The 27,969-nt window shown below is 39.7% G+C and overlaps 1 protein-coding gene and 2 pseudogenes across 1 annotated transcript; all 3 read left to right on the top strand.

Moving 5' to 3' along the window:
• The first annotated feature begins 272 nt into the window (after positions 1–272).
• LOC115661547 (G-type lectin S-receptor-like serine/threonine-protein kinase At1g11330) lies at positions 273–3,598 on the top strand. The gene is made up of 7 exons (XM_056319785.1): positions 273–1,554; positions 1,871–1,978; positions 2,069–2,268; positions 2,342–2,552; positions 2,735–2,972; positions 3,059–3,209; positions 3,290–3,598. Exons 1-7 carry the CDS (start codon positions 300–302, stop codon positions 3,596–3,598), a joined length of 2,472 nt encoding a protein of 823 aa, XP_056175760.1. The 5' UTR covers positions 273–299.
• A 2,700-nt stretch (positions 3,599–6,298) lies between these two features.
• LOC115668005 (G-type lectin S-receptor-like serine/threonine-protein kinase At1g11300) lies at positions 6,299–14,137 on the top strand (annotated as a pseudogene).
• A 1,077-nt stretch (positions 14,138–15,214) lies between these two features.
• LOC115661549 (uncharacterized) lies at positions 15,215–26,726 on the top strand (annotated as a pseudogene).
• The last annotated feature ends 1,243 nt before the right edge of the window (positions 26,727–27,969 follow it).

The raw sequence follows: 27,969 nt of genomic DNA, 5'->3' as shown, positions 1-27,969 counted from the left end.
TGATGTGGGAAATTTTCCGGTTAGAGAGACGAGACACTTTTCAGATTTTCCACTATAAATCTCTTCATGGAGCTTCTGAAGCCCATCAGCCAGGACACCTAGAAATGATCTTCCACTACAAGTCCATAATTTTGAATTCCACTCCCTTGTCCTGACCTTCAGGTTGTGGATTCGAATGTCCTTGGTCCTCTCTCTATCCGAAGCCAGTAGCAAATCCAGTTTCTTGGTTGTTGTCGAGAAGAAAGATCCAAGTAGTTATGATCCTTCTGAGAAGAGCAAGATTGTATTCTCTCTTCCTAATGTGTCATTACGCGGTGAAACTTTGCGTTGGAGGAGATGTCATTACAGCATCTGGCTACATCCGAGACCCCGGAAGTATAACATCGAGTGGAGGTCTCTACAAATTGGGATTCTTTAGCCCTAATGGTTCTGCAAATCGATATGTTGGAATTTGGCATAACAAGATTCCTGCATATAATATCTTCTGGGTGGCGAACAGGGAGACACCGATTTTAGACTCTTCAGGTGTAGTGATAATATCTGATGACAGAAATCTTGTGATCACGAATGGAAAGAAGGAAGTAGTTTGGTCGTCGAATGTTTCGACATCTGCTGCAAATAGAACAGCCCAATTATTAGATTCTGGAAATCTTGTCCTGCTTAAACAAGGTTCAAGCTCCGGGGCAAATGATTTGGACATACTCTGGCAAAGTTTTGACCACATGTCTGACTCATTCTTGTCAAAAATGAAGCTAAGCACTAACGTAAGGACAAACGAGAAGAAGTTCGCCTCATCTTGGAAATGCCCTTCCGATCCATCAGTTGGAAGCTTCATGATTACCCTGGAACCGCTGAACGTTCCTGAAGTTGTCATTTGGAATGGCAGCATCCGGTATTGGCGGAGTGGTCCATGGATGGGTAAAGGTTTCATTGGAATAGCCGAGATGCAGACCGTCCATCCTGATGTGTTTAACATATTAGCTGCTAAGGATGGAACTATGTATTATACTTACAATTTTGCTGAGCCGCATTTTTCATACTTCGTACTGAAGCCCAATGGAAATTTGGTGCTGCCATTCTGGCATGAAAAAGAGAACTACTGGGAAGTTTTTTGGTCGTCTTGGGAGAGTGAATGTGATGTTTATGGCAAGTGCGGGCCGTTCGGAATCTGCGATGCCAACACATCACCTATTTGCAACTGCTTGAGAGGCTTTGAGCCTAAAAACATTGAAGAATGGAGCAGAGGGAATTGGTCCGGGGGATGCGTCCGGATGTCATCGCTGCAATGTGAAAGGATAAACAATGGTAGCACTAAAGCCGGAAAAAAGGATGGATTTATGAAGATAGAGAATGCAAAAGTGCCAAATTATGCAATTAGGGATTCCCCGTTGGAAGACCAATGCCAGAAGCTGTGCTTAAGTAATTGTTCCTGTTTAGCATATGCATATGAAGCTGGTATCGGTTGCATGTACTGGAGCGGAGACCTAATTGACATACAGAAGTTCTCCATGGCCGGAACTGACCTTTACATCCGACTCAACCACGCAGAAATTGGTGAGTTCATTCATCAATCTAAGTTCTGTACAATTTGGTATCCTATCGCAACTGATTCCTAGATGTTTAAGCATTAGCCGGTATACTTCCTATTGACTCAACCATCAGAAAATAATTTAATAAGAAAAAAGAATTATGTGGATTTAAAGTGCCTTTTGGCTTTTATCTGCCAAGTCTAATTTTAGCTATGTTTCTTTCTGTGCTATTAACTGTTCTCTGTTGAACAAGGGTTCATAAAATGCTTTTTGTTGGTAGCTGCTTATATAGAGGCACCAGAGTCTGAGACACAGCTTATGTCTTTTTTTCTGGTCCGCAGGTGAAAAGAGAGATCTGACAGCAATTATAGCAACTGCTGTGATTGTGGGAATAGTCAATTTCGTTATTGCTATATGCTTTTGCTGGAGAAGGTGGAAGAAAATACAAGGTAATCAGTTTTGTGGTCATTCGGTCTTGCTATCCATGCAAATGCCCGCTGCATGGACTGAATTACTTAATATGTTAATGGAATCTGCAGAAAGAAAAAGCACAGAAATGCAGTTTTCGGATAGAGAAGCATCATTAGTGGCTTCGGATAGAAACATGCTTGGAGAGAATTTGGGCAAAGTTAATGTCCAGGAGGTAGTGCTATATAAATTGGAAGAAATGGCGGCAGCAACAAGCAACTTTAGTGACACCAATAAGCTAGCACAGGGTGGATTTGGACCAGTATATAGGGTAATAATTTTTCGTGTGGAGGACAGTAACATTGTTTTATATTTCAGCCACTGAGTTAAGTCCTTTTGTGCAGGGGAGACTGTTAAATGGGAAAGAAATAGCAGTCAAAAGACTATCGAAAGCCTCAAGACAAGGGTTCCAAGAGTTTATGAATGAATTGGAGGTCATTTCCAAGGTCCAACATCGAAATCTTGTTAGAGTCCTTGGATATTGTGTTGAAGGAGATGAGAATATGATAGTTTATGAGTTCATGCCAAACAAAAGTCTAGACGCTTTTATTTTTGGTAAGATTTCAATTCTTTTAAGATTGTCTAATTCTAGTCCCACTTTTTTCTTTGCCAAGCAAAGAAAATGATGTCTCATTCGTAATTTTAGCCGTGCATTGGACTGTACCTCCTGCACATGACTGCCATCTTCAGCATAATTTGAACTTGTCACTATGCATTTACTTATATTGTCTATTCAGATCCTCTCAAAGGGGAACATCTGGATTGGAAGAGACGGTTCAGCATTATTGATGGAATTTGTCGAGGCCTACTATATCTTCACCGGGATTCTAGACTCAGGATAATTCACAGAGATTTGAAAGCGAGTAATATCCTGTTGGATGAAGAGCTCAATCCTAAAATTTCTGACTTTGGAACAGCTAGGATATTTGGAAGCAACGAAGACCAAGAAGATACGCGAAGAATTGTGGGAACCTAGTTAGTACCTCTTTGCATGTTGAAGTAATTAATGATTTTATTTTCTACTCAGTATATGGAATCTGAAAATGTTTGATGAAACGCAGTGGTTACATGGCTCTTGAATATGCAATGGATGGGCGATTTTCGGAAAAAACAGATGTCTTTAGTTTCGGCGTGATACTGTTAGAGATCGTATCTGGAAGACAGAGCACTGGTATTATTGAGGAAGATCGATCCTTGAGCTTTCTAGGATACGTAAGCGCTTACTGACATAGAACTCGACTTATTTCACTAAACTAACATAACTATAGCAAATTGACTCGAGTTTTTGGCAGGCGTGGAATTTGTGGAAGGAAGACAATGCTCTAGCACTAGTGGACCCAAAATTCTCCGTCAGATACTTCGAAACTGAGGTTGAAAGGTGTATAAAAGTGGGTCTTCTTTGCACACAAGAACTCGCAAAAGATAGGCCTACCGTTTCAACTGTTATTTCGATGCTCCACAGTGAAATTGTGGATCTTCCTGATCCAAATCAACCTGCGTTCACTGAGAGGCAAACAACTGGAGATACAGATTCCTTGGAACCTAGCCCAGATGGATGTTCTATCAACAATGTTACTCTCACCACTATTATAGGCCGATGAAGAGTGTCCTCGAAATGGACATATTTGAAAACTTAAGCTCAAAGCTGAAGGTTTATCACATTATTGTAATCTGTTCTTGTTTTTATCCAAAAGTACTATGTTCACTGTTCGTTGATTCTTATGTTGAGTGGTGCTGGCAAATGTATTAAACACAAAACAAGAAAATTGAACAGGCCAACTTCTGTAACTTGGTGACTGTTTGGTGCTTATTAAGCATGAAGTGCCGGTTGGAGCAGTGCTCTCGCAGAATGGGATATGGTGACCTAGATTCAGTTCACGTGAGCAACATTCATTTTGTGTCAATAGAAGTTACTGAAATCTAGCAGTAAGACCACCAAAATAGGGAGCACTTGCAAGGTGCAGCATGCATCACAGCGTGGTACACTGGGTAAAGATCTCAGTTGCAAAGGTTAAGAGGGTTGAATGAAAGCATATTCTTCTTCATGGAAATGAACACTCTTGTGGATTTCTTCTTTTAAAACATGTTAGGGCCACAGAAAATGAGGGGAAGTGAAGTGATAGGTGACAATGGCAGAGTGAAAATGAAAATGAGTTTGTGATTTTCTTGATGTGCAATTGGAGAAGAAAGGACAATTGAGTTGACTATTTTGCCCTTGCTAGTGGGTGGATAGAGCACCGGGCAGCACCGGTCCAACTTAGTACAATCAGAAGCCCAAGATGAAATTTTAGGTCCGATTGAACATAATATAAAGGGAAAAAAACATAAAAAACTCCAAACTATATCCAATGTAATACATTTACCTTAAACTTTTTATTCTGTGATACCAAAAGTCCTAAACTTATACCTGTGTGGCACATTTACTGTTCATCAAGCAATGAAAAATGTTATAAATCTACCTATATGGACACTGGAAAGTAAACGATATTGACATGGTATCTATGTGGCTTAGGTGAAATAAAAACGACTTTATTTTGGTTGAAAAATCATTTGACAGAATATTGACGAAGAGTAAATATTTCACATTGGTACAAATGAGGGGTTTTTCTTTATGTTACAAGAAAATTTTTTGGGTAAATGTGTTAAAGTGGCCATACTTTAGGGTTTTTAATGTCATAGAACAATTTTATGGTAAATGTGTCACAATGGGCATAGTTTGAGAGTTTTGGTGGCTTTTTACCTAATATAAAACATACTTAGGGTGTGCTTATTTCAAAGAAATTTTCATGACAAAGGAAAACATTTTCAGGGAAATTAATTTCAATAAAATTTTTTTTCCCTTTTTAGGTTAGGAAATTTATTTTCCTAATTTTAAGCATATTAACCATAAATTATTTTTATAAAATTGATACTTTTTTCACGCAAAGTTATTAATCGTCTACAAAAATATTGCTTACCTATATATTGTAATAGATTTTTCTCATTAAAACTTACTAAATGATAAAAAAGAAATTATTAAATAGTAACTCCTGATATGTTGAAGAATGGTTATTATAGAAATTCACTAGTTATATAAAAGCATTACTAGTGACTATAGATAGATAGCTAGATGCCTAATTTCTCAATTTGAAAAGTTTTTATTTTTATATATCTATATATTTGAGATTATGAATAGCTATATTAGATAATTCCGATTCTATCCAAACAGCAAAGTGGACAAGTCTGGACACTCGTGCCATATTTAACCTAAATTAATATTGGTGTCACAAACAATCTAAACTTGATACCCTCTTGCCATATTTATCCAAACTAATTCTCATGTCATAAAAAATCTCAAATTGGTATCCCTGTCAGCTACAATCTCCAATATCCCGTCAGCTTATGTTCAATTTTCTTACACGAAAATTAGTTTAGGGTAAATTTGACACAACCGTATCAGTTGTGATTTTTTATTACACGAAAATTAGTTAAGGGTGAATGTGATACGAGAGTATTAGTTTAGGATATTCTAAGACATGGAAATCAATTTAGGGAAAATGCGACACGAATAAACCGCTTTGGAATTTTTATGGTATTAGTCCATCCCCATGGAGACCCAATCAGTGTAACGAACAAATTACAAAACAAAATTACCCGACGCCCATCCCGACCTTTACGCCCGGGACAACCTCCCAAAGTCTCATGTCTTCATTGCCCAAACTTTGGTTTCACGCGTAGTCTCTCTTCTTGCACGGCAAAATGATAGCGACAGTTTGAATTCGGAAAGCGTCCGGAAAGCAGGGTCCCCTCCGACATGTCATTTCGTTCCGTACCTCCATGGTCGTCTTGCGCGAAAAGATCGACCAACCATTCAATCTTCGTCCCTCAAATCTGCATGCTCTATTCAAGTCACTGAGATGTGACTCCTCCTCGTCCTCTCCCACTTGCCTTGACGGGTTCAGTGGCCCCAGGAAGTCGGCGCGGGATGGTCTTTGATCATTTTCATTCCCCGCAGCCCGTGAGGCGGCGAACAGGTGGAGAAAAATAGAGATCTTTCGTGTTTCTACGTGGTCTGAGACATCAGTTCATGTCTCCGTTCTGATCTGCAGGTGAAACGAGACATCTGAGAGCAATCATAGCAACTACAGTCATCATAGGAACACTCATTGTCATAGTGACAATATGGTTTGCCAGGAGGAGGGCGAAAAAGAGAGGTAACGAGTAATGCAGCTATTCCAGGCATGCCATTAAGTTCTGAGTTTGCATGGATTATTTAACAAAGACCGTTGTCTGGAACAGCAGTAAAGGAAAGCAAGGAAAAGCGTTTATCCAATGGAGAAGCAACTTTAGTGGCTTCTAGGGAAAATATGCTTGGGGAGAACTTGAGCAGAGTTAAATTCCAGGAGTTTGTGCTGTATAAAATTGAAGAATTGGCTGCGGCAACAGGAAACTTTGGCGACGCCACTAAGCTTGGACGAGGTGGTTTTGGGCCAGTATATAAGGTATAATTATTGATGTAAAGTATCATATATGTGAGTGGGTGGGTGTGTGAGTGTGTGTGTGTCAATTTTAGTGGCTCATTTAGTCCCTGTGTACAGGGCACACTCCCAAACGGTCAGGAAATCGCAATCAAGAGGCTATCGAGAGCATCAGGACAAGGGCAGCAAGAATTTATGAACGAAATGGTGGTCATTTGTAAGATCCAACATCGAAATCTCGTTAGACTGCTCGGATGCTGTGTTGAAGGAGATGATAAAATGTTAATCTATGAATTCATGCCCAACAAGAGTCTAGACACATTTCTTTTTGGTAATATTTCTCTTTTTCAGTGCTGCCTCAAACTATCATTTATACCACTATATCCGGAGAGCCTCATTTGTATAGTTAGCCATTTAAACAGGATTGGACAGTCCTGCTGCGGATGCTTCAACAATTCTGTTTGGCTTTGAACTTCTTTATGTGCATTTCAATCTTTCCCAGTTGCAAAAAGTGAACTTTTTGAATTTTACTTCTATTGTCTATTCAGATCCAGTTAAACGAGTACATTTGGATTGGAGAACACGGTTCAACATAATTGATGGAATTTGTCGAGGTCTACTTTATCTTCATAGGGACTCCAGACTAACGATCATTCATAGAGATTTGAAGGCTAGCAATATCCTGCTGGATGAAGAGCTTAATCCAAAAATTTCGGATTTTGGAATGGCTCGGATATTTGGGGGAAACGAAAATCAAGCTAATACACAAAGAGTTGTGGGAACCTAGTTAGTAGCTCTTTATTTTTCGACGTTCCTAGTGATTTTATTCTCTACTCAGATTAAGGAATTTGAACCTGTTTGATGGATGATGCAGTGGTTACATGGCTCCTGAATACGCAATGGAAGGGCGATTTTCGGAAAAATCAGATGTGTTTAGCTTCGGAATATTATTACTGGAGATCATAAGTGGAAAACGGAACACTAGTTTTTATGAGGAAGATCAATTCTTGAGCCTTCTAGGACAGGTAAGCTCTCATTGATATGGAAGTTGGAACTGCATTGTGTTCTCATAAACTGGAACCCCAATAGTAAGTTGACTTGATTAATTTGCAGGCATGGCAGCTGTGGAATGAAGATAATATTCTAGCCCTAGTGGACCCAAACATTCCTGTTAGATGCTTCAAGGTTGAGCTTTTAAGGTGCATAAATGTGGGGCTTCTTTGTACACAAGAAAGGGCAAAAGATAGGCCTTCCATATCAACTGTTATCTCAATGATCAACGGTGAAATTGTGGATCTTCCCCGTCCAAAGCGACCTGCATTCACCGCAAGGAAAATAACCAAAGACACAGATTCCTCCGGACAAAGCCAAAAGACATTTTCTACCAATGATGTTACTCTTACCGTTCTTCAAGGCAGATGACGTGATTTGAATTTTTGCACCATTCTCACTGTGTCCTGTTCTTACTGTTTCGAGTTTGACTAGTTTTATTTTTAGGCAATCTTGCTTGGAAATGTATACAAACGCAAACCATGAACTATTTTTTCCACGTAACAGTTCTTTACTACACATATTTGTGTCATCAAAAGTTGGGGTTCAAATATTTGGTACCTTCTGCTGGGAATAATGCTTCTACTTCTCATCTCAGGAGGCAGTGGTTTAGATAAAGTTCTGGAAAAATTGCGAACGGCCCCCCTCCACTGTTGGGGGAATTGCAATTAGCCCCCTCCTTCAAATGTTTGCCACTACTCCTTGACGTATCTATTTGTTCCAAATTAGAATCCAAATCTTGGCAACGCTAGGAATACCCTCAAATCTGCAATAGCCTAAGTGTTCACTAATGTTCATCTCATATCATAAATTCAATGACATGGCTAGCTCAAAAAATTCCACTAATCCTGTTGATGTGAGAAAGATATAGCTGATTTTACTCGACGCTGCAGTCCTTGTTAATTGATTGAAGGATGTCAATCAGTATAATTAGTTGTAAGCAACTGGAAACCAAGTGCATAGAAATGTTCATGATACTGAAAACAAAATGGCAATTGAAGGAAAGCAATTGGGGCCACAATCTCGAATGAAGGCAACAATTTGAAATTAGCCTTATTGCATTTGAGCTTCTTTCTGTGCTTTTCACTCTAACCCAGTCACGATAATGATACAAAATTTCTGCATTTGCTTATGTTGTCATTTCAGATCCATTCAAGTGCGAGCATCTTGATTGGAGAAGATGGTTCAACATTATTGATGGAATATGTCGATCCCTATGGTACCTTCACGGGGACTCTAAGACTAAGGATAATTCATAGAGATCTAAAGGCAAGTGATATCCTGTTGAATGAAGAGCTCAATCCAAAATTTCAGACTTTGGAATGGCAAGGATCTTTAGAGGCAACGTAGATTCGTTTTCCGAAAAATAGACAGAACCTAAAATAGAATTGATTCGCTAATTGCTCGGGTCTTTTACAACAATAACCGGCGAATCCGGGTCGAGTGAACCGGCCAGTGACCCCAAACCGTGCGTGACGCCACGGACAACCTCTCAAGTCTCAAGTGCTTCTCACATAGCTTGGTTCGCACATTGTCTCTCTTCTTGCACCGCCGAAATGACAGCGACGACTCAATCCAGAATGCGTCCAAAGAGTCGAGAGTCCCCTCCGTCGTCGCCTCGTGCGAATGGATGGAGAGAGAGTTCGGACGGTGGCGATGTGATCTCGGTGCATACGACTTGACCCGCCACTCAGTCTTCGTCCCTCAGTCTTATCTCACACAACCCACAAGCTGTCACGAGTCGAGGGAAGAAATGTGATGCCCGGTCGTCGTCGTCCTCCTCCTCTCGGGCATGGCTTGACAGGTGCAGTGGTGACTGGAAGTTGGGGGACTGACTTTCGTAGCTCGAGTAGGCCGCAGCCACTGGGACGACGAATGGGTGGAGAAAGATTAGAGTTTCAGTACGTGCGGTTTTTGGGGGAAATGAGAGGTTTTTTGCGTTCCTTGAAGACAGTAATTTGGGCCAATGCAGTTCACCCATCAGATGGCAAAGTCGGTACTTTCAGAAGGGTACCCGGGTGAAATGCGAGCAAGATATAATTTTTCTAACATTTTTTCTTAATCTAATATACACTAAATAATTTCTTTTACCTTTTCGATCGACATTAATTAATGATTGTTAATAGAAACAATCAGCTTATGACGTAGTTAACCGAGATTATCGACGACCAACTTTATTTTTTGGGTCTGAAAGACGACCGACTTAAGGAAGTTGACATTGATACGAAGTATTATATTTGGGTGTTCGAGGTCTTACTGCATTTAATTAGGCTGCAGCATGTATTGGCGAGCCGTGAAAGTTTCAAATGTTTTGAATTTTGGAAAAAAAAAAAAGTCGAGGGTGAATTCTTAAGGGCCCAAATTTATTGAGTCACGAGTTAACAATGAAGGAATGCTTGGGGGCTTATTTGAAATGACATTTTTCTCCCCTGAATGTTTTTTTTTTCTATGAATAATTTGTGAAAAATCATATGATTTTACACGAGTTCAAATGCTAATATCCATGTACTTTATGAAATTCGAGATGCTCAATACTTCAAATGAAATTTAAGACGCTAAGCAGAATCTCATGACCAAGAAGAAAGAACAAGAAATTTTTTTATATGTAGAACAACTGGTTTAAGTGAAGATGATAGAGATCCAATATGCAACGCCTATGCCGAATAATCCAGACCACAATCTTAAACTCTGCGATAAGATGTGGGGCCATTAGCCAGGAAAATCAGATTCTTCAATACCGGTTTCTTCATGGAGCTCCTTAAGTCCCTTAGCCAGGGACTATGTAAATGATGATTAGGCCATGTGGGTATCTCTTGTAGTGGGAAACCGCCATCACCTTCAACCACTAGGCCTTCCTCTGCAGAATTCTGATTTTCATCTTCTGTCCTCAAATTCACTTGAGGCTCGTGGTGTTCTTGGCACTTTCTCTACCTTAGCCAGTGGTGCTGTGGCAGCGTGCGGTGTTATGGGTTGTTGCTGAGGAGGAAAGATTCAAGTTCTCATCATGCTATTTCTGGGAAAAGCAAGATTGTTCTCTCTCTTTCTAATGTCTCATTACGTTGTTAAATTTTGCATTGGAGGAGATGTCATCACAGCAACTGAGTTTATCCAGGACCCTGAAAGTATAACATCAAGTGGAGGTGTCTACAGAATGGGATTCTTTAGCCCTAATGGTTCTGCAAATCGCTATGTGGGGATTTGGTACGATGATGTTCCTACGTATAATGTTCTCTGGGTAGCGAACAGGGAGAATCCAATTTTCAACTCTTCTGGTGTTGTGATGATATCCGATGATGGTAATCTTGTGGTCATGAATGGAAAGAGGGAATTAGTTTGGTCATCAAATGTTCCCAACAACTCTGTAAACGATGCAAAAGCTCAGTTGTTAGATTCTGGGAACCTTGTCTTACTCAAACAGAGCTCTAACTCTAGTGCAAATGATCCAGATACTCTCTGGGAAAGTTTCCAGCACATGACCGATTCATTCTTAGCAAAAATGAAGCTTATCACTAGCTCAAGAACAAATCAGAAGCAGGCACTAACATCTTGGAGAAGCGCTTCTGATCCATCAATTGGAAGCTTCTCGGCGAGTCTTGGTACACAAAACATTCCTGAACTTTTCATTTTGAACGGCAGTTCTCTGTATTGGCGGAGTGGTCCATGGAATGGTAATATATTCATTGGAGTACCTAAGATGCAATCAGTCTATATTGATGGGTATAACCTGTTGGACGATCATGAAGGAACAGTCTATCTGACTTACAGTTTTGCTGAGGCGTCTCATTTGTCATATTTGTTATTGAAATCAAATGGGAATTTGGTGCAACCATATTTTAATCAGAGTAGCAGCTCCTGGGGGATTGTTTGGTCATCTCGGGTGAGTGATTGTGATGTCTATGGCCAGTGCGGACCATTTGGAATCTGTGATGCCAAGAAATCACCAATTTGTAGCTGCTTGAGAGGCTTTGAGCCTAAAAACTTTGAGGAATGGAGCAGAGGAAATTGGTCCAGTGGATGCATCCGGACATCATTGTTGCAGTGCAATGGAACTACAAATGGTAGCAGTACAGCCGGCAAAGAGGATGGATTTTTAAAGCTGGAACTGATGAAAGTGCCAAATTCTGGACATTTTTTTTCTACTCTTGAAGATGTTTGCCGAGGAAATTGCTCAATTAATTGTTCGTGTGTAGCATATGCATTTGACTCTGGTGTCGGCTGCATGCACTGGAGAGGAGACTTAATTGACCTGCAGAAGTTCTCCGATGGAGGAACAACTCTTTACATTCGGCTGGCCCACTCAGAACTTGGTAAATTAACTTTACTCTTAGATGATGGTTCTTATCAATTTGGTAAAACAGCTTATGTTTAGATGGATCAATACCTTCAGCTTGACTCATTCTTCAAAACTTGGCGGTTTTCATTAACAAACCAACACACGCACATGCGCACGCTCAAATATAGGCTCGAGCAGGGTCTAATATGGAGCCCTGATAAAGGAGCAGATTTTGCCTATCTTCTTGACTATGACCTAGTCTCCTTATTAGCTATAAAACAAGTGTTCCAAAATGATTCGTTTAGTAGTTGCTTACTAGCAGCATCAACATAATCTGAGGCATCAGTTTATGTTTCCGTTCTGATCTCCAGATGAAAAGAGACATCTGAGAGAAATCGTAGCAACTACAGTCATCATAGGAACACTCATTGTCATCATCACAATATGGTTTGCCAGGAGGAAGGCGAAAAAACGAGGTAACGAGTAATGCAGGTGTTGAATCTTGGAATTGCCAATAAATATCTGAGTTTGCATGGATTAAACAACAAACGTTGTTTGCTGGATCAGCAGTAAAGGAAAGCAAGGCAAAACATTTGCCCGGTGGAGAAGCCCCTTTAGTGGTTTCTAATGAAAAAATGCTTGGAGAGAACTTGAGCAGAGTTGACTTCCAGGAGTTCGTGAAATTTAAAATTGAAGAATTGGCTGCAGCAACAGGAAACTTCGGTGAGACCAAATAAGCTTGGACGGGGTGGTTTCGGGCCAGTATATAAGGTATAATTATTCATGTAGAGTTAAGTATTATATATGTAGGTGTGTGTGTGCGCGTGTTTATTTTAGTAGCTCATTTAGTCCCTGTGTACAGGGGAGACTACCAAACGGTCAGGAAATAGCAATCAAGAGGCTATCAAGAGCCTCAGGACAAGGGCAGCAGGAATTTGTGAACGAAATGGTGGTCATTTGTAAGGTCCAACATCGAAATCTTGTCAGACTTCTCGGATGCTGTGTTGAAGGAGATGAGAAAATGTTAATCTATGAATTCATGCCAAACAAGAGTCTAGACACATTTCTTTTTGGTAATATTTCGCTTATTTCAATGTTTCCTCAAACTATCATTTATACCATACATCCGGAAAGCCTCATTTGTACAGTTAGCCATTTGAACATAATTGGACTGTTCTTGCTGCAGATGCGATAAGTTTTTTGTTTGGCTTTGAACTTCTGTGCAGTTCACTCTTTTACAGTTGCAAAAATGAATTTTTTGCATTAAACTTCTATGTCTAGTCAGATCCACTTAAACGAGTACATTTGGATTGGAGAACACGGTTCAACATAGTTGATGGAATTTGTCGAGGTCTTCTTTATCTTCATAGGGACTCTAGACTAAGGATTATTCATAGAGATTTGAAGGCAGGCAATATCCTGCTGGATGAAGATCTCAATCCAAAAATTTCAGACTTTGGAATGGCTCGGATATTTGGGGGAAACGAAAATCAAGCTAATACACGAAGAGTTGTGGGAACCTAGTTAGTACCTCTTTAATTTTGATGTTCCTAGTGATTTTATTCTCTACTCAGAATAACGTATCTGAACCTGTTTGATGGAATGCAGTGGTTACATGGCTCCTGAATACGCAATGGAAGGGCGATTTTCGGAAAAATCGGACGTGTTTAGCTTCGGCATCTTATTACTGGAGATCATAAGCGGAAGACGGATCAGTAGTTTTCACGAGGAAGATCAATGCTCGAGCCTTCTAGAACTGGTAAGCTCTCATTCATATAGAAGTTGGGACTGCATTCTATTTTCGTGAACTGGAACTCCAATAGTAAATTGACTTGATTAATTTGCAGGCATGGAAGTTATGGAACGAAGACAACGTTTTAGCACTAGTGGACCCCAACATACCTGTGACATGCATTGAGGTTGAGCTTTTAAGGTGTATAAATGTGGGGCTTCTTTGTACACAAGAAAGGGCAAAAGATAGGCCTTCCATATCAACCGTTATTTCAATGATCAACAGTGAAATTGTGGATCTCCCTCGTCCAAAGCGACCTGCGTTCACCGTGAGGAAAATAACCCAAGACACAGATTCCTCCGGACAAAGCCAAAAGACATGTTCTGCCAACGATGTTACTCTTACTGATCTTCAAGGCAGATGACATGATCTGAATTTTTGCACGATTCTCACTACATTCCCTGTTCTTACTGTATTCAGTTCGACTAGTTTTATTTTTAGGCACTCTTGCTTTGAAATGTATAGAAACGCAAAACGTGAACTATTTTTTCCACTTTACAGTTTTTTACTACACATATTTGTGTCCTCAAAAGTTGGGGTTCAAATATTTGGTACCTTCTGTTGGGAATATTGCCTGTACTTCTCATCTCAGGAGGCAGTGGTTTATATGAAGTTCTGGAAAAATTGCGGACAGCCCCCCTCCACTATGGGGTGAATTGCAATTAGCCCCCTCCTTCAAATGTTTGCAACAACTCATAGACGTTTCTATATGTTCCAAATTAGAATCCAAATCTAAGCTGCGCTAGAAATACCCTCAAATTTGCATTAGCCTCAAGTGTTCACTAATATTCATCTCGCGTCATAAATTCGATGGCATGGCTAGCTCAAGCAATTCCACTGATTCAGTTGATGTGAGAAAGATATAGTTTATGTTACTCAACATTGCAGTCCTTGTCGATTGATTGTACCATTTCAATCAGTAGGACTAGTTGTGAGCAACTGGAAACTAAGTTCGTGGAAATGTACATGAATCTACCAAGAAAGTGGCAATTCACGGAAAGCAATTGCGGCCACAATCCTGAATGAAGGCAAGAATCTAAAATTTCCATGGCATGCTCTCTCTAACTGGTCACTTTCAAAGACTCAAATGCTTTTCTACTGTTGCCGTCGTCAATGGGGCAAAAATCCTTATGTAGAAACTCTGGCACTTAGCTGATGCTCTCCCGTTGGCACGCTAGATCATTATACTTGACTCATAAGTCGAGGTGAAGTGACTCTTCAAGGAAAGACAATCAGTGCGACTGGTTGTAAGCAACTGGAAACTTAGTCCTTTCAAATGTTCATGAATCCACAAAATACGAGGAAATTAATGGGGACCACAATGTTGAATGATGGCAACGATCTAAAAATTTCCATGGCATGCTCTCTCTGACCGTTAATCCTCCAAGACTCGAATGCATTTTCTACAGTTGTCCTCGTCAATGGGTCAAAAATCCTGATGTAGAAACTCAACCGCTTAATTCATGCTCTCACGTTGGCTTGCTAGATCAACTCTTGAACCATAAGTCACGGCGAAGTGACACTTTAAGAATCTCACTAAGAGAAAAAATAACAATGTCGATAAGAGCCAAAGACGAAAGTGGTCTGATTGGGGAGATGTTATATCCAACATGCTACTCAACAGTAAAGATCACCGCGTGGAAAACTTTTGAAAGGCCAGTTTAAGCCACCAGCCAGAAAAAATCAGGACATTGATAGCAATAGTTGACGAGGAAAATCTTCCCATTAGAGCAATATAAATTTCTTCATGGAGATGCTTGCAATGGAAAATTTACCTTTATCTTCAACCTCAAGGATTTCTTTCTATAATTGTGATTTCCACCTTCTGTCCTAAACTTCAGGTTGTGTCTTCTGATGTTGTAAAGCTAGTAAAATCAGTTGTTGCTGAGAAGAAAAATTCAAGTAGTCATGATACTTCTAGGAAAAGTAAGAATATTCCCTCTTTTTATTCTGTCTTGTTATGCTGTGAAATTTTGTTTTGGAGAAGATGTCATTACAGCTTCTGAGTACATCCAAGACCCTGGAAGTATCATATCAAGTGGCGGTTTCTACAGACTGGTATTCTTTAGCCCCAATGGTTCTACCAATCGGTATGTTGGAATTTGGCATAACAAGATTCCTGCATTTAACGTCTTTTGGGTTGCGAACAGGGAGAAGCCTGTTTCAGATTCTTCTGGTGTCATGACCATATCCGATGACGGTAATCTCGTGATAGTGAATGGAAAGAAGGAAGTACTTTGGTCATCAAACGTTTCCACCTCCGGAGCTAATGCAAAAGCCCAATTATTAGATACCGGAAATCTTATCTTGCTCAAACAAAGTTCTAATACGAGCACAAATGATACAGAAATGGTATGGGAAAGTTTCCAGATCATGACTGATACATTCATGGCGAAAATGAAGCTTAGCACCAACGTTAGAACAAATGAGAAGCAGGTACTCACATCTTGGAAAGGCCTTCTGATCCATCGATTGGAAGTTTCTCAATTAGTCTTGAACCGCAAGATATTCCTGAAGTTTTCCTTTGGAATGGCACTACTCTATATTGGCGGAGTGGTCCATGGAATGGTAAGGTTTTCATCGGAATTCCCGAGATGGAATCAGTCTATCTTGATGGATTTAGCTTAGTGGATGATAAAGAAGGAACTGTCTATCTGACTTACAATTTTGCGGAGGTGTCTTATTTGTCATACTTTTTTGTGAGGTCAAATGGGGAGTTGTTGCAGCCATTCTGGGATGAAAAATATAAGCATTGGCGGATTGATTGGTCAACCCGGGCGTCCGAGTGTGATGTTTATGGCAAGTGCGGGCCGTTTGGATTCTGTGATGCGAAGAAATCACCAATTTGCAGCTGCTTGAGAGGCTTCGTGCCTAAAAAAGTGGAAGAATGGGGCAGAGGGAATTGGTCCAGTGGATGCATCCGGAGGTCATTGCTGCAATGTGACAGGATAAAAAATGGTAGTACTAAAGCTGGAAAAATGGATGGATTTGTAAAGCTTGAGAATGTGAAAGTGCCGAATTATGCAATCTGGTCATCTCCTTTGGAAGACAAGTGCCGAGAGCAGTGCCTCAGTAATTGTTCGTGTGCAGCATATGCTTATGATGAGGGCGTTGGTTGCATGTATTGGAGGCGAGACCTAATCGACGTACGGAAGTTTTCCTATGGAGGAACAACTTTTTATGTTCGACTGGCCCATACAGAAGTTGGTAAGTCATTCGTAAATATAAATTCTGCTCAATCTGGTAACGCGACTTACTGCAAGATGGTTAGGGAATTTCAATCTATGTGATATGCCAGGTGGAGTTGTGATCTATGAAAGGTAGCTAAACAGTTATTTTTTTCTCATTATCTGCTTCAATCTCAGATGTCTTTGTATGTCCGTATTTTGATCTGCAGAAGGAAAAAGAGATCTGAGAGCAATTATAGCAGCTGCAGTTGTTGTGGCAACAGTTATTTTCAGTATTGGTACTTTCTTCGCCTGGAAGAAATCAAAAAAACAAGGAGGTAAAGACGGAGAACAATTTCCAGAGGCTTCTAGCGAGAACGTGCTTGGAGAGAACTTGAGCAAAGTCAATCTCCAGGAACTTGTGCTGTATAAATTAGAAGAGCTGGCCGCAGCAACAAGCAACTTTGGTGACGCAAACAAGCTCGGAGAGGGTGGCTTTGGGGCAGTATATAGGGTAATACTTTGTCGTGTAGAGGACAGCTACTCCATTTTTCGTTCTTTCTTTTATTTTATTTTTTAATTTCAGCAGCTCATTTAAGTCCTTTTGTACAGGGGAGATTGCTAAATGGAAAAGAAATAGCAGTCAAAAGACTATCAAGGGCCTCAGGACAAGGATTGCAGGAATTTATCAATGAAATGGTGGTGATTTCCAAGGTCCAACATCGAAATCTGGTTCGACTTCTCGGATGCTGTGCCGAACAAGATGAGAAACTATTAGTCTATGAGTTCATGCCAAACAAGGGTCTAGATGCATTTCTTTTTGGTAATAGTCCATTTCTTGCAGCATTCCGTCTATCTATCATCGGATACCAGTTTATAGGGCGGTCTAAATTTTTATTTTAGCTGTTTAAACAGCATCTGGCTGTACCTATTGCACATACTTCATATTTTCGGTTTAAATGGGAACCTCTTTCTGTGCATTTCACTCTTCTCCAGTCACAAAACTAACACATTATTTTACACTTCTGTTGTCAATTTCAGATCCGCTCAAACGAGAGCAACTGGATTGGAGAAGACGGTTCAACATTATTGATGGAATTTGTCGAGGCCTACTGTACCTTCACCGTGACTCCAGACTACGGATAATTCATAGAGATCTTAAGACGAGTAATATACTGTTGGATGAAGAGCTCAATCCAAGAATTTCAGACTTTGGAACGGCTAGGATATTTGGGGGAAAAGAAGATCAAGCAGATACACTAAGAGTTGTGGGAACCTAGTAAGTATTTCTTCTATTATGAGTCTCATACTGATTTTATCTTTGTACCTATCATAAGGAATATGAAATTGTTTCCTGGAATGCAGTGGCTACATGGCTCCAGAGTATGCGATGGAAGGTCGGTTTTCAGAAAAATCAGATGTCTTTAGCTTTGGAGTATTATTGCTGGAGATTGTAAGTGGAAGACAGAACACTAGCTTCAATGAGGAAGATCAATCCTTGAGCCTGTTAGGATTGGTAAGCTGTTACAAACAGAGAGATCACCCTATTTCCATCAACTCAAATTCCAAAAATAATTGGACTTGAATTCTGTTTTTTGGTAGGCTTGGAAATATTGGGAGGAAGACAATGCACAAGCACTAGTGGACCCTAAAATTTCTGTTGGATGCTTTGAGGTTGAGATTATAAGGTGCATAAAAGTGGGGCTGCTTTGTACACAAGAACTTGCAGAAGATAGGCCTACCATCTCAACTGTTATCTCGATGATTAACAATGAAATTGTTGGTCTTCCTAGTCCAAGCAAACCTGCATTCACCGAGAGGCAAACGACCACCGACACAGGTTCCTCAAGACAAATCCAGAAGAAATATTCTGTCAACCATGTCACTCTTACTGATCTTGAAGGCAGATAAAATGAGTATGCCTGCACCAATACGTTTGAAAGTTCAGCTCAGAGATGCAAACGATAGCCAGCTCGTGTCTTGGACATGGAGTGAATAATGAGTACTAGCATGGTCCTATTTACATGTACTGTTTTTAAAGCAGTCTTTATTTTTCTTCTTTTTTTTTTTCCCTTAATCAAATTCAACCTTGCTTGAAAATGTATGAACATAAAATATTGAAATAGCAATCAATATCACTGTACGTAGGGTGATAGTTAGCGTTTGCTTGTTTGTGTCATTCCTAAGTTAGGAGGCGAATATGTGGCAATTTCCGTGTTGGTAATGCGTTTACTTCACATTTGAGGAAAATGGTTATTCCTATATTCAGGTACTTGTGTTAATATAGTACTTGTTGACTGATCAGATGATAAGAACCAACAATGGAACACATACTTGGTTTGTGGCTCAACACAATCTGGAACTATATCCAGATTCATACCATGAGTCCGAAGTGCAAGTGCAAGGAGTGGAACCAAAACCAGAAGCATAATTATAAACAACTTAAAAGTAAGCACAAGATAATGTCAATCAAATGGCATGAACCTAGTACTCTGGAGAAATGTTTTCTTCCATGTTTGTGTGTGTGGTCTTGTTGAACTTTCCCTCTTTTGCTCCAGATTTCCAATTGTCTGAGATCGCATTAGTAACTAAAGCATCGGGCACTGTGAAATAGGTCATTTTTGGTTCTTAAGACAAGGAAGAATCTGCTTACTTCAACTCACTATGGAAAGCATTTTCGAAGAGAATGTCTGTTGGCATTGCAAAAATGCCAATCAAAGTTTCGAAGAACTGACAGAGATTAACAATGTTTAGAAATTGTTTTGGAGGATTAGCCGATAGATACTTGGTATTTGTCCAGAGAATTACCCTTGTAATAAGCTGAAAACCAAGTTAATTCAGCCTATAGAAGCTTGCCGTGAAAGAGAAAAGGAGAGTTGAGACCAGGTCATTAAAACAGAAAATGAAAAATAGGCATGAATGTCCCATGGAGACGAGTCAAGAATAGACACTCTTTATCGTATGATACTTGTTTTTATTGATGAAGAGTCTTATGATAACTTCTTTTTCTTTTACAAGATGAAAATTTTCCCGAAACTTTGTGCATTCATGTGTTATGATATTGTTACAGGAGTAGGGGATCTTCCTATTTTGACCGAGTAAAAAACCAGCGACCAGAGATCCATATGACCCCAAAGATGCCCAATGAGCTACGGTTGAAACTACAACATTTGATGAGCAACGACCTGAAAAGGAAATCCTGAACTACATTAAACAATCCAAGAATACTAAACCACGAAAAACAGCTTGCGGTCAACAAGGCCGCCCTGTTCTTCCCAAATTCCCAACACCAGAACATCTTTTAGGGGACAATAGCAAATGGCTAGGAATACAGAGGATTCACTTTGTCGCCAGCCAATGGAAAGGTTAAGTTCTAGCCTAGAGGAATTGATACCGCCATTTGCCATGTGTGTATATAATCGAAGGTTTAACTTACTATTCTATAAACGCATTAAAGATGCAAATATGGCAAGAATGTGGGAAATGAGTACTTTTCGCTGTTGGCCGGTGGGAATCCTGTTTTTGTTGTTTGCTGTCAACCTAAAATGTATGCGCTGTTTGCTGTTTCTGTTTTTTGATTTCCAACAATATCTGGTGGGAATCCTGTAAACCTCCTCACAATGACAGGCGAATAGCTACTCCGTTTGTTCATGCCATACATAATTTTTCCCTTGATTTGCACATCTTCGTCTATCTAGTACTTGTACCAGTTCGACAAGAAATAGGTGGGTCGCCAAGATAGCTAAGCTATCATTTGTGGGTGCAAGACTTCTTTTGTAGTATTTGTATCTCTTTGATTAGGTCAAAGAGTAGTGGTGGGACACACTTTAGGAAAAAAACTAAAGGAAAAAGGAAAAGTTGACCTCAATAATGATGCAATAGTGGACGCTCCAGTTAAAAGGAACCGAGAGCAACGGGGAGAGAGAAAAGAAAAAAGAAAGAAAGGAAAGAAGAAAATAGAAAAAAGGGAAAAGAGAAGAGGGTTTTGCGTCGCGAGGACCTCGCCAAGATGATTCAACTCCGTATTGCAATGCTCGGATTACGAGATCATTGTCTAATAAGAGTACATTTGGATTGGAGAGCACGGTTCAACTTAATTGGTGGAATTTGTCGAGGTCTACTCTATCTTCACAGGGACTCTAGACTACGGATTATTCATAGAGATACGAAGGCAAGCAACATCCTGCTGGATGCATAGCTTAATCCAGAAATTTTCATGCTTTGGAATGGCTTGGATATTTGAGGGAAACGAAAATCAAGCTGATACATGAGGAGTTGTGGGAACCTAGTTAGTACCTCTTTAATTTCGAAGTTCCTAGTGATTTTATTCTGTACTCAGAATAAGGAATCTGAACCTATTTGATGGATAATGCAGTGGTTACATGGCTTCTGAGCATGCAAAAATCGGCATCAAAACCAAGCAAAACACTACTTTAACTTTAACCGCTAACAAAATGATTCCCACGCGTCAACAAAACGCTCGCCCAAATGGATTATTCAAAGCTATCCATAACACGGAGCTTGCGCATGAGACTCTAAAATTTTGCTCCGACTAAACCGTTAATTCAAAACGACTCCCACCAAACCTCACGGCTCCACCACGCCCTAACCCATGATTTCCATAAAATTCCATAACTCAATAACTCCAAAATTGGACATCACAGTTTGTGCTCTAATTAGGAAATCGATTAGACTAAACAAAGGGCTTAGCAATGCGAATCAAAATAAATTTAACTTGATAAAATTTTCGTGACGTGTACGTTCAAAACCCCCCTTTTCTATTTTTTTTCCTTCCCCTTTCTTTCTCGTCTTTGCCCATTCTTCTTCTTTTCTTCTTTCTCTTTTCTTTCTCTTTTGCGCGTGTTCTCTGCCCATTTTATGAGCCGAGCGTCCACCTGTCCTTTTTGTTGACTAGTTAACTTTTTCTTTCTTTTTTTACCCTTCAACTTTTTGACTTAGTCAAAACCCACGTATGACGTCTTTTACGCACAACTTGGTTTTTACTCTCCTCTTTCCCCCGCCAACCTGACAGAGAAAATTTGGTTTTTGGTCGCCATTCGTTTCGATAATTTAATTTTTATATATCGTTCGTTTCGCGAAAAACGTTATATTTTTTAAAAATATTTTTCAGAAGTTATTTTTCTAAAAAATGACACAATTTTCTATGTTTGGCTAAAATTTAAAAAAATTTCAAAAAATATTTTCAGCCGTTCAATACGAAAAATATTTTCCTTCATGCACTATTTTGAATAATTTTTTATTTTCTATTTTAATATATATTTTTTCTCTTTTTTATTTCCCTTTCTTTCTTCCTCTGCCGGTCGTCGTGGCGCAACACCATATCTGGCAAGGCTCGGCCTCGCTCGAGCTCGCCGGCCTTGGGCGAGCGAGGCCTCGCCTCGCCTCGCTGGTCTCGAGCTCCGCCGAGCATCGCCGGATCTGGCGAGGCGAGGCGAGGCGTCGCTCGAGCTCGCCAGCCGTGGGACGAGACGAGGGCCGAGCCTTGCTTCGTACACAGCACTCTTGCTTCGTACAAATAGGAGTAGTCTTGCCTATTTATACTAGTGTATAGTCGGTGGAGTAAATCTCCAGTCTTCTAAATATTTCCTAGACTAATCATTACATAAAAGCTGGCTTTGACTGATTTTTTCCTAGACAATTCTGGAGTGGCGGCTTGGAGAAGAAAACTGGAGCCTCTCTTCAACTTGCCAACTTGAGAGTTGGATTTTTCTTAAGAAAATTTTGGACATGATAATTTCTAGAAAATCTGCGAATGAGAGAAAGCATAAGGCTGGATTTTTCTGGAAGTATGTGGACAAATCCAGAGAGAGGCGTTGTTCTTTAGATGATAGAGATCATATGCAACTCTCGTATGCTGAATACTGGATACTATTAGCTAGAACAATCATATCCTTCAATACCGCTTTCTTTATGGAGCTCATTATGTCCATTAGCCTTGGACTATGCAAACGATGATTAGGCCTTGTGGGTATCTCTTGTAGTGGGAAACCGCCATCACCTTGACCCACAAGGCCTTCCTCTGCAAAATTCTGATTTTAATCTTCTGTCCTCAAATTCACTTGCCGGTCGTGGTGTTCTTGGTACTTTCTCTACCAAAGCCAGTAGTGCTGCAGCAGCGTGCCGTGTTATATAGGTTGTTGTTGAGGAGGAATAATTCCAGTTGTCATTATGATATTTCTGGGAAAAGCAAGATTGTTCTCTCTTTTTCTAATGTCTCGTTATGTTGTTAAATTTTGCATTGGAGGAGATGTCATCACAGCAACTGAGTATATCCAAGACCCTGGAAGTATCACATCAAGTGGAGGTCTCTACAGAATGGGATTCTTTAGCCCTAATGGTTCTGCAAATCGCTATGTGGGGATTTGGTACAGCAATGTTCCTACGAATAATATTCTCTGGGTAGCAAACAGGAAGAATCCGATTTTAGACTCTTCTGGTGTCATGACGATATCTGGTGATGGTAATCTTGTGGTCGTGAATGGAAAGAGGGAATTAGTTTGGTCATCAAATATTTCTAACTCCGTAAACGACGCAAAGGCTCAACTGTCAGATTCTGGGAACCTTGTCTTGCTCAAACAGAGCTCTAACTCCAGTGCAAATGGGGCTGAAACTCTCTGGGAAAGTTTCCAGCACATGACCGATTCATTCTTGGCGAAAATGAAGCTCAGCACTAACTCAAGAACAAATGAGAAGAAGGCACTGACATCTTGGAAAAGCCCTTCTGATCCATCAATTGGAAGCTTCTTGGCAAGTCTTGATACACGAGGCATTCCCGAACTTTTCATTTGGAATGGCAGTTCTCTTTATTGGCGTAGTGGTCCATGGAATGGTAATATTTTCATCGGAGCACCCGAGATGCAATCACTCTATATTGATGGGTTTAACTTAGTCGACAATCACGAAGGAACAGTGACTTACAGTTTTGCTGAGGCGTCTTCTTTGTCATACCTGTTATTAAAATCAAATGGGGATTTGGTGCAACCATATTTGGATCAGAATAGCAGTTCCTGGGGGATTGCTTGGTCATCTCGAGGGAGCGATTGTGATGTCTATGGCCAGTGCGGACCGTTTGGAATCTGCAATGCCAAGAAATCACCAATATGCAGCTGCTTGAGAGGCTTTGAACCTAAACACCTTGAGGAATGGAGCAGAGGGAATTGGTCCAGTGGATGCGTTCGGAAGTCATTGTTACAATGCAATGGAACTACAAATGGTAGCAGTAAAGCCAGCAAAAAGGATGGATTTTTTAAGCTGGAACTGATGAAAGTGCCAAATTATGGAATTTGGACCGACGATGATTGTCAAGGGAATTGCTTCAGTAATTGTTCATGTGTAGCATATGCATATGATTCTGGTGTCGGCTGCATGTACTGGAGTGGAGACCTAATTGACCTACAGAAGTTCTCCGTTGGAGGAACTACTCTTTACGTTCGGCTGGCCCACTCAGAACTTGGTAAATTAACTTTACTCTTAGATGATGGTTCTGATCAATTTGGTACTGCAGCTTATCTATAGACGGATCAATACGGCTCGACTCATTCTTCTAGACTCGACGGTTTGCATTAACAAACCAACACACGTGCACACTCAAACATAGGCACGAGCAGGGTCTAATATGGAGTCCTGAAAAGGAACAGATTTCACATATCTTCCTGACTATGACCAAGTATCATTATTAGCTATAAACAAGCGTTCCAAAATTGTTAATTTTCTAGTGGCTTACTAGCAGTGTCAACATAGTTTGAGACATCAGTTTATATCTCTGCTCGGATCTGCAGAAAAAAAGAGATATCTGAGAGAAATCATAGCAACTACAGTCATCATAGGAACACTCATTGTCATCATCACAATATGGTTTGCCAGGAGAAAGGCGAAAAAACAAGGTAACCGAGTAATGCAGCTTTCAGATCATGGTACACAATCAGTTCTGAGTTTGCATGGATTAACTAACAAAAATTTATTTCTGGATCAGCAGTAAAGGAAAGCAAGGAAATTTATTTATCCAATGGAGAAGCACCTTTAGTGGTTTCTAGTGAAGAAATGCTTGGAGAGAACTTGAGCAGAGTTAAATTCCAGGAGTTTGTGCTATATAAAATTGAAGAATTGGCTGCGGCAACAGGAAACTTTGATGATGCCAATAAGCTTGGACGGGGTGGTTTTGGGCCAGTATATAAGGTATAAGTATACATGTAGGTATTATAAATGTTATGTCTGTTCATTTTAGTAGCTCATGTAGTTCTTGTGTACAGGGGACACTACCAAACGGTCAGGAAATCGCAATCAAGAGGCTATCGAGAGCCTCAGGACAGGGGCAGCAAGAATTTGTGAACGAAATGGTGGTCATTTGTAAGGTCCAACATCGAAATCTTGTTAGACTTCTCGGATGCTGTGTTGAAGGAGACGAGAAAATGTTAATCTATGAATTCATGCCAAACAAGAGTCTAGACACATTTCTTTTTGGTAATATTTCGCTTATTATAATGTTGCCTTGTACTATCATTCATACCACTATATCTGGAAACCCTCATTTGTATAGTTAGACTTTTAGGCTCCGTTTATTTCGCGAGAGTGAATGATTCTAAAAATGATCATTTGTATCATTTACAAAAATAAATGGAAAATACTTTCACTGTCTACAAAAATGTTTAGACATAAATTGTCGGTGATGAAAATATTTTTTATTGACTAATTATTTTAAGCAATACAAGCGATCCCTTTTAGGAAAATATTGTTCAAATCATTCATTTTCCGTGAAACAAACAGAACCTTAAACAGGATTGTACTGTTCCTTCTGCAGATACTTCCAATTGTCTGTTTGGCTTTGAACTTCTTTATGTGCATTTCAATCTTTCCCAGTTGCAAAAAATGAACTTTTTGCATTTTACTTCTATTATCTATTCAGATCCAGTTAAACAAGTACATTTGGATTGGAGAACACGGTTCAACATAATTGATGGAATTTGTCGAGGTCTACTTTATCTTCATAGGGACTCTAGATTAAGGATTATTCATAGAGATATGAAGGCTAGCAATATACTGCTGGATGAAGAGCTCAATCCAAAAATTTCAGACTTTGGAATGGCTCGGATATTTAGGGCAAACGAAAATCAAGCTAATACACGAAGAGTTGTGGGAACCTAGTCAGTACCTTTTTTTTTTTCAATGTTGCGAGTGATTTTATTCTCCACTCAGAATAAGGAACCTGATCTTGTTTGATGGATAATGTAGTGGTTACATGGCTCCTGAATACGCAATGGAAGGGCGATTTTCGGAAAAATCAGATGTCTTTAGCTTTGGCATATTATTACTGGAGATCATAAGTGGAAGACGGAACACTAGTTTTTATGAGGAAGATCAATTCTTGAGCCTTCTAGGACAGGTAAGCTCTCATTGATATGGAAGTTGGAACTGCATTGTGTTCTCATAAACTGGAACTCCAATAGTAAGTTGACTCGATTAATTTGCAGGCATGGCAGCTGTGGAATGAAGACGATACTCTAGCCCTAGTGGACCCAAACATTCCTGTTAGATGCTTCAAGGTTGAGCTTTTAAGGTGCATAAATGTGGGGCTTCTTTGTACACAAGAAAGGGCGAAAGATAGGCCTTCCATATCAACTGTTATCTCAATGATCAACGGTGAAATTGTGGATCTTCCCCGCCCGAGGCAACCTGCATTCACCGCGAGAAAAATAACCCAAGACACAGATTCCTCCGGACAAAGCCAAAAGACATGTTCTGCCAACGATGTTACTCTTACTGTTCTTCAAGGCAGATGACATGATCTGAGTTTTTGCACGATTCTCACTATGTGTCCTGTTCTTACTGTTTCAAGTTCGACTAGTTTTATTTTTACACAATCTTGCTTGGAAATGTATACAAACGCAAAACATAAACTATTTTTTCCACTTTACAGTTCTTTACTACACATATTTGGGTCATCAAAAGTTGGGCTTCAAATATTTGGTACCTTCTGTTGGGAATATTGCTTGTACTTCTCATCTCAGGAGGCAGTGGTTTAGACAGAGTTCTGGAAAAATTGCGAACAGGCCCGCTCTACTGTGGGGTGAATTGCAATGAGCCCCCACCTTCAAATGTTTGCTACTACCCCTTGACGTTTCTATTTGTTCCAAATTAGAATCCAAATCTTGGCAACGCTAGAAATACCCTCAAATTTGCAATAGCCTCAAGTGTTCACTAATTTCATCTCGCATCATAAATTCAATGACATGGCTAGCTCAAAATATTCCACTAATCCTGTTGAGGTAAGAAGATATAGTTGATTTAACTCAACACTGCAGTCCTTGTCGATTGATTGTACGATTTCAATCAGTATGACTAGTTGTGAGCAACTGGAAACAACCAAGAAAGTGGAAATGTCATGAATCTACCAAGAAAGTGGCAATTCACGGAAAGCAATTGGGGCCACAATGTTGAATGAAGGAAACGATCTAAAATTTCCATGGCATGCTCTCTCAGACTGGTAATCCTCCAAGACTCAAATGCTTTTTCTACAGTTGCCCTCTTCAATGGGGCAAAAATCCTGATGTAGAAACTCAAGCACTTAGTCAATGCTCTCACCTTGGCAACTACACCTTGACGTTTCTATTTGTCCCAAATTGGAATCCAAATCTTAGAAACGCTAGAAAATTTTCTTTAACCGTAAATTGTTTTTATAAAAATTAATACTTTGTTTTACACAAAGTTATTAATCGTTTACAAATATATTGTAATAGATTTTTCTCATAAAAAATTACTAAATGAAATTTTTTTTATTAAATAGTAACTCCTGATATGTTGAAGAAAGGGTTGATATGAATATTCACTAGTTATATAAAAACATTACTAGTGACTATCGATAGATAGTTAGATGCTTAATTTCTCCATCTGAAATTTTTTTATTTTTATATATCTATATATTTATGAGATTATGAATATCTATATCAGATAATTCCGATTCTATCTAAACAGCAAAGTGGGCAAGTCTGGATAAATAATTTGTTATTTCCACAGAAAATTCTAAATTGGTTCACTCGTGCCACATTTGCCTAAATTAATATTCATGTCACAAAAATCTCAACCCAATACCCTCATGCTACATTTAACCCAAACTAATTTTCATGTTATAGAAAATCTCAAATGGTTTTCCCGTTAGCTACCATCTCCAATATCTTGTCAGCTTTCGTTCAATTTTTTTATACGAAAATTAGTTTGG

This window comes from Syzygium oleosum, unplaced genomic scaffold (genome assembly GCF_021117445.2).
Source record: "Syzygium oleosum isolate NSW1041296 unplaced genomic scaffold, Sole_v2.1 Sole_v2.18, whole genome shotgun sequence".
NCBI lineage: Eukaryota > Viridiplantae > Streptophyta > Magnoliopsida > Myrtales > Myrtaceae > Syzygium > Syzygium oleosum.
This window is presented reverse-complemented; position numbering and strand designations above follow the sequence as displayed.

Coding starts and splice junctions, on each gene's coding strand:
- LOC115661547 (XM_056319785.1), top strand. CDS start 300: ATGTGTCATTACGCGGTGAAACTTTGCGTTGGAGGAGATGTCATTACA. Junction 1,555..1,870: donor ACTCAACCACGCAGAAATTG/GTGAGTTCATTC, acceptor TCTGGTCCGCAG/GTGAAAAGAGAGATCTGACA. Junction 3,210..3,289: donor CCTTGAGCTTTCTAGGATAC/GTAAGCGCTTAC, acceptor AGTTTTTGGCAG/GCGTGGAATTTGTGGAAGGA.